We start from the raw sequence: 7,585 nt of genomic DNA on the forward strand, positions 1-7,585 counted from the left end.
ACACACACACAAACACACACTTATCTCGTATCTGAAGAGATCCCATCTGCAGCTATCTACAGTTATGGATATGTTTGCCAAGTCTATCTTTCTTTTGGAGATAACGCCCGCTCTAGCGTGTGCATATGCTTGTGTATGTGCCTGTGTGTGTGTGTCTGCCTTTATCAGGTAAGCACTGGGGTGCTGCAGCAGTAGCCCAGTTTGGCTCGCAGACACACTGATCATCTATTCAGCTCACACAGGAGAGAGAGTCTCCCATGCACACACGCACACACACACTCTTCTGCAGTACACTATGTTCAGCTCTTAGCACTGCCTGAAGCTCCACAGAAGACAACCTAAAGCAGGACTGGGCTGCGTTCGACCCACAGTGATTCAACCCTTACTGACAAAACGAGTAGCTGCCTATTTAATTAGTAATTAGTGTATTACTGCATTTTATTGCACCAGCAGTAGTTAGGGCATTTCATTAGTTAGGAGATAAAGCCATTAATAAAACCAGAAGCCAATCAACAGTGGAGCGAAGGAGTTATCATCATGTTTATCATTATTGTTAGTGAGTTTTCCTGAATGTGCCTGAATTACACTCTAATGCTGTGTAAAATGATTTTTCCCATTACGCAAATATAGTATAATTATATTAGACACAGGAAATACTTGCTCACGTTTACACTAAAGTTGTAAAATTTAATGGAATGACAAATTACTTTTTCACCTATTTTGGTAATATTTCTTGTCAATTCCAATCATGTAAAAAATCTGAAATAAAATGTTAGGCCCCCCAAACACAAGTTCAGTGTGCTGTGGGGAAACGTTGGAATTTTGAACACTATTGGGCAATATATAAAGGGGAGTGTCTCTTAAAAGAAACAACTATTTAAAAATTGTTAATTTCCTTGTAGATTTATAAGAAAATCCCTCAAATCTCTACTCTACCTCTACTTCTATCATCAAATAAGACTTTCACTAACTCATGTCCCACCCTAATTTATTGGAGAACTTTGGCAAAACATTTCCTTTTATCAGGTTATTTGACCAGCTGACAGTACTAATTCTCCTTTATGGAAAATAGGCATGGGGTTCCCATAATCTTAATCAAATTTAAATGCTTCATTGAAAATTACTGGTACGTTTGTTGCATAGCAAATACAACAGAGAGCAGTCTATGTGGAAAGGTGAAGAAATATAAGTTGGTGAGAATTGTAAAAATTGTTAACTTTTGGATGCATTTAAAGAGCTGTGTTAAAAAAAAAAAGATATGATGTACTGTGTTTAATTTGCTACAATAACTTAAATAACTTGTAAATATTGTATTTCAGTTTTTTAAGGCAATACATTTCTGGTTAACCAGATTTGTGGCACAATTAGATCTATAATAGCCCTCAGCGTAGTAACTACAGGTTGTTTAAGACTGATTTTTTTTTAGTAGTATCAAAGAAATAATAAATAAATATACGTGCAGTAGCCAGAATCAGCTAATTTCAAAGAAGACTGTTTGGTTTATGTTTAGGACATGAAGTTAATGAGTATCTAGAGTTTATTGTGTTCATTTTCTTCCCAGAGTTTACTTTCAGCTACCAGTCAATAAGTGTCACTGTCCACTTACTTTTCTTTCTCTACATGTTTAATTATCCCTGAAGGGTTATTGTGGAATAGACGAAATGACAATAAACAAAATTCAATTTCCTTCCAATGTATTGGTTGGTGGAAGAAATGGATGTCTCAAAACCTGGGCAACTAAACCAAAAAGTCTCTCGCTGCATAGCAAAAGACCACAAGAGGTAAGTTAAAATATATGGGTTATTAAAAGTTTGGTGAACTGACTCTTAAAGAAGGATTTGGACTTCCTGGAAATCTATTTCTTTCTGGAAAACAGTGGATCTTGAAAGGTGAACTCGTGCTGCAGCGGTGAGTGAAATTAAAAAGTCCGAACAATAAAGTCACCATAGGTTTTGTTAAACAATCTTGCCTTTATGCTCATTCTACCTCATGTCAACAGTGGATTGTCACTGATGTGTCCTGCACCATTCAATTTAATGTTATGTTTAAACTTTTCAATCATCCCTCTCTAAATTATTTCCCTATGAGAAAAATACCTTAAATTAAGGAAGATTCTCTCAAAATCCAATGTAATTGTGTTTAAATTAGAGCTGCAATGATTTATCAATTAATTGATTAGAACTATTTAATTATTCACTTAATAATCCATTTATTGTTTTAAGTAATTTTCAAGAAAAAATGTCAGATTCTCAAATGTGAACATTTCCTGCTTTCTTTAGTCCTCTTTGACAGTGAACTGAATATTTTTGGGTTGTGTCAGCTTTGGCTTTGGAAAATAGTGATCAACATTTTTCACAATTTTCTGACATTTTACACAGCTAATCAGTTAACTGAATTGACAGATTAGATGATAATGAAAATAATCGTTAGTTGCAGCACATTGGCACATATCGATCACGATCAGAAGGCTAACTGACACTGGCCCTCAAAAGTCTGCACTGGTTAAAGACTAACAGCCTCTAGTTCAACACTGTCATACTTCATTCATCCATGTCCTAAAATGTCAGTTTGCACCAAACATGGGGGGATGGCAGCAGGTTCTGATTTAGGTGGCATTTAGAGACACATGAGCGGGATGGTTACTAACATGAGAACTTGAACTCAGGTCCTCTGGTTCAAGGACAGTACCCACTCCACTAGCTACCCATGTCTGAACCTCTCTGTACCCCCGACCAATCCACCCACCAGTGCGAGTGCTCCTCCAGGGACTTGACTGGCTCCTGGACGTTGCGGACGTCCCAGAACTTGACCTTGCAGTCGTCTCCGCAGCTGGCCAGGTAGTACTGGCGGTTGGGGTTGAAGTCCAGGTCACGCACCAGCTGGCCATGGGCATTCTCTATACAGTAGATCTGACTGAAGAGGAGAGAGAGGGAGGGAGAGAGATGGAGAAAAAAAAAGAGAGCCGTGATTAGAAAGAGGGGAGAAGACAGGAGGCATGGAGCAGAAGACAGATGAGAGGAGAAGCAGATAGAAAAGAATTAGGATAGAGGGATAAGAATGAGAAGAAGCAGTCGGGGAGAGAAATGATAACAGACAGGTATGGAAGACGGAGAGAGAGGGGGAGATATGACAGAACAACAAAAGGAGATATGAGAGAGAGAGACTGATTCACAGGGTCCACACAAGCTAGAACATTCCCAGGCTAAATCAAAACCTCCTCTGTGTCTGTGTCTGTCAGCGAAGGCCAGGCTCAATAAAGAAGCCGACAGCGGTGGTGGTAAATTATAAAGGCAAGCCTCATAACCGCACAGCCTTGAGTTCCTGCTAGAGTGAAGTTACCAGAATGACATGACAGAGGAGGAGAGACGCTCTGTGCCTCTTTACATCTTCCTGGCCACCTCAACCTCCACCTCCTTTCATCTCCTATACATTTTCTTCAGCTTACCTTATTGCCTCCTAATATATATATATATATATATATATAGATATCCCTTTTTTTATTTGCTTCCTCCTCTGACCTTCCAACCATTACTTTCCTTTATTTATTGCCATGGTTTCAGGAGCAATGTTCAGCTATGGTAATGGTCATTTTCAACAAATACACTTCTCTCCTACTGGGAACTACAGTTTAAAAATAAAGTAAAAGTTTATTTGTCTTGCTTGGAGTATTGTGTTTAAGTGATTTAAATCTGCACTAGTTTTTAGCATGACAATGTATTGAATGACTGCGTAATGTGAAAGGTGTTGCTCATAATGACAAACCAACAGATAATTCCAGATCACCCAACTCTGCAGTTTCCCTTAACTTTATGGAGCGTTTTAAGGTAAAATGACAATACCAAAACAGAGCTACAAGGAGAGTGAATCTTATAATGGATTAGTAAATAAGAAAGCATTTTCAAATGTTTGTATAGATAATATTCCTGGCGATTTGTGTGTTGTAAGCTCTAGCCCTGAAGCCATTGTTGTGGTGTTGAACAGGATGCATTGTGTGAAAATACAGATAGTTCGGTTAATCACCTAGTCAGATATCGCCCCCTCCAATTTTCATTCTCAAAACACTAGTGTGAAATTGGTTGTGACAAGTTTTGGGAAAAAAATAGTGTGGATGGAACTGCTGTGTAACTTGCTGGTATTACTTGCAAGCTCATGGTTATAAATCATCAAACCTTTCCAATCCTTGATTTCTTGCATTGATCAGATGTAATACATAATTTAATAAAAATGTCAGACACATGAACTTGGAAAAGTGAAATTTTGTTCAGGAAACATATGTGCCAAGCCCAGAGATCAGTGGCACAATGCACTGTCAATATGCAACATGCTTCTCAGAAACACAAGGACTTCATGGAGAAAAATGAAAATGAAATGTATTTCATGGAGAAGAGGCAAGGTCACAAGGTTAAATTCACCTTGTGTTTTTTTCTAGTTTCAAATTGTACTGTGTGTATAGAAATGTATTATATAATTATAGCAGCTGATAAAAGCACTGATCAATCTGTGGTATTGGTAAAAAAAACAAAAAAACAATTCATGGTCTATTCACCATGCAAGTTTTCCTCTTTTATTCTGGATGCAAACATAGCATAGCAATCCTCAGCCACAAACTGCTAGGCAGCATGTGTTGCCACGTTGGATGCTTCTTCACATAATATTTTGTCTGTGCGCCCCCTGGCGTTTGGGAGAATACTGCAACAAACAATGTGTTCAGAATAATGCTTGGAGCTTGGGTGGCATTTGTGGAGGCCTGCGCCTATCACTTTGTCCACAGCTCTGGGACTCAGATCACTGTCTGATTCATCCTCTCTCCACTTACAGGCAGAAACTAAATCCGCTAAGCTGGTCAAGGCTGTGAGGAGATGGACAAATAAAGCAAAATGCAAATACAGGTCTGCTTTACCTGATTGGAGTGTTTTTGAAGCTGCAACCACAGACCTAAATGAACTTGCTTACAATGTGACTTCTTATAGCAAGTTTTGTGTTTGCAGACAAAAACGTTATGCACATTCAACAAACTCAACTGCACCCTCTGCCACCCCAAAACCCATCCCCACTCCTGTCTGAAAGCCTTAGCTGACCAGCTGGCCCCCATCTTCACACAGATCTTCAACAGGTAGCTGGAACTGCATGAAGTCTCCTGCTTCAAATGCCCAACTATCATGACAGTTCTCAAGAAACCCTCTATCTGAAGGACATCTCCGCCCAGCAGGTCGTCTAAAGCTCAAAGTTTAACACCATCATCCCAGAAGTGCTCTGCTCTAACTCATCCAGCTCACTGTGCCAGCCTCCACCTGTGGATCACACACTTCTTGACAGACAGGAGGCAGCAGGTGAGGCAGCAGGTGAGGCAGCAGGTGAGGCAGCAGCTGAGGCTGGGAAAAATCACATTCAGCACCCCAACCATCAGCACTGGCACACCCCAGGGATGTGTGCTCTCCCCACTGCTCTTCTTGCTCTACACCAATATACATACAGACGGGGGGTGAACAGAAAACTGAACACTCTCAAAACTGTGGAGCTGACTTCAGGAAGAGCATGCTCTGGAAATCTACTCACAATCTCCCAGGAACCTTAAGAGGGAGTCCAACATCGACACAATTATTAAGAAGGTCCAGTTCTACATTGCAATCATCCAGTCTGTTATCTGTACATCCATCCCTTTCTGGTTCAGATAGGCCACAAAACAGGACAGCAAGAGACTACAACAGAAAGTCAGGGCTGGAGAAAAATAAACTGGTGCCAACCCGCCCCCCACTCAGGACTTCACTGTAGACCCATCTCACCCTGGACACAACACATTCCAACTTGTCCCCTCTGGTAGGCTCTACAGAGCACTGTACACCAAAACAACGAGACACAAGAACAGATTATTTTCACTGGCCATCACTCAGATGAACAGTTAAATCCATCACACAGCGTCAATAACCCTGTAACACTAAAACATCCACTGTCCCTACAAATTCTAAATTATATATTTACTGTTTAAAATAACCTCATCCATCACTGTCAAATATAAATCCTACACACTGCCTATATTGTACACATAACCACCCACTCCATGTATATAAAGTAATCTTTGTTCAGCTTTGTTGTCCTTGGTTTTAGCTCTACATGCATTAGTAACTATGAATATTGGAACTGTGTCTTTATATGACAAAATATCTTTAAGATTGTAAGGCAGCATTCATAGCATGCCATATTAAAAATAATATTTAAGCATATGCAGCCCCTCTATATGTGCAAATGTGTAATAATGATACTAAGTGTTGAACTACATAGTAATGGTTCTGTTGCCAATATGTTCTGTTGCCTGCTTTTTTTGTAGCCTCCTGATACTGTTTTCTAAATAAAAGATGAAAGCAGCAAATCAACTGGGGGTCACCGAATGGGAACCCATTTGAATAAACTGGTAATTAATTGGATTTAGAGCTCTGCCTCCACCATAAATGCAACATGAGAATAGAAAATCAGTACTTATTTTCTTCAACACCATTTCTTCTCCAGGCTAGCCTAGCAAAGCTCAGCTCGGCACAGTCTTGTTCAGCAGAGTGGAAAGCCTCAGTGTTATGGCCCAGCTGGATACCAACCACAGCTAGCCAGCTAGCTAGTCACCCTGCTGATCACGTTAGGCAATTAACATGCTAATTAAAAATCTCATTAAAATAAGGGAGGTATAAGAGAATGACCTGGGGCAGACCGCTGGGCTTCAATTAGGTCAAGACAACTCAGGGACTGTGTGTGTGTGTGTGTTGTCGTGATATTGGTCACCTCCTGCCTCACAACTGTCACTCAGACCTGTGTCGTTTGGATGTTATATTACATATGAGATTGACAGAAATGTTTCAAATAACAAGTAGACAGCTTCCAGCTGAAAACTTTTGAGCATAAATGCATGTTGACTTATTCTGTAAGAATCAGTGTACATAAATTGTTAGCTGGTTTGCACTTATTAGCATACATATGCACAAACTTTGGTCCCTGTCAAAAATCCCTCCCCATCCTGGTTATAAGAACATGAGCCGTGTCCCTGTGGCATACTATATACTGATTTCTACCATTTTCATTAAATATTTCAACATGGCATTAGCAGCATTCCAAAGTCTGGTGGTTTTCTATCAAGATTATTCATTGAGAGTTCAAATGTATGTCACTAAATGGCTAAGTGGTTACAGAACTACACAAGGGTTTTGCAGAACTTTTAACTGGGAGAGATTTGCAGGAGACACCAACAGGGGAAACATGCTGGAGTGGAGATTTCAAACTGTGCTCCCGTCAATACATCAGGAGAATGTCTGCTCTTTGGTCAGCAAGATAAATGAACTGCTGCTTCTAAACAGAGAAAACACAAACTTTTCCAGATCTGCTGTCCTATGCTTGACCAAATAATACTATGCTACATCTACTGGGCTTCCAAGTCCTCCGAGTGGACCACATACCTGAGCTATCGGGCAAAACAAGGGGAGGTGGAATCTAATTCTATATAAACAAAGGTTAATATCACAGTGTTTTCATTGATTGTCACCACTGCATAAGAAAATCACTGGTGCCAACCTGTCTTTCATTCAGGACTTATACATCTCCAGAG

At 39.9% G+C, this 7,585-nt stretch overlaps 1 protein-coding gene across 1 annotated transcript in view; it reads right to left on the minus strand.

Moving 5' to 3' along the window:
* Window positions 1-7,585, minus strand: part of eipr1 (EARP complex and GARP complex interacting protein 1) — a 68,017-nt gene that overhangs the window by 8,222 nt on the left and 52,210 nt on the right. The window contains exon 7 of the mRNA XM_035673760.1: window positions 2,746-2,913. Within this exon, the coding sequence (XP_035529653.1) occupies window positions 2,746-2,913 (168 nt within the window). The remainder of the gene's footprint in view (window positions 1-2,745; window positions 2,914-7,585) is intronic.

The sequence above is a fragment of the Morone saxatilis genome, unplaced genomic scaffold, assembly GCF_004916995.1.
Source record: "Morone saxatilis isolate NCDOM2014 unplaced genomic scaffold, NCSU_SB_2.0 Contig3, whole genome shotgun sequence".
NCBI lineage: Eukaryota > Metazoa > Chordata > Actinopteri > Moronidae > Morone > Morone saxatilis.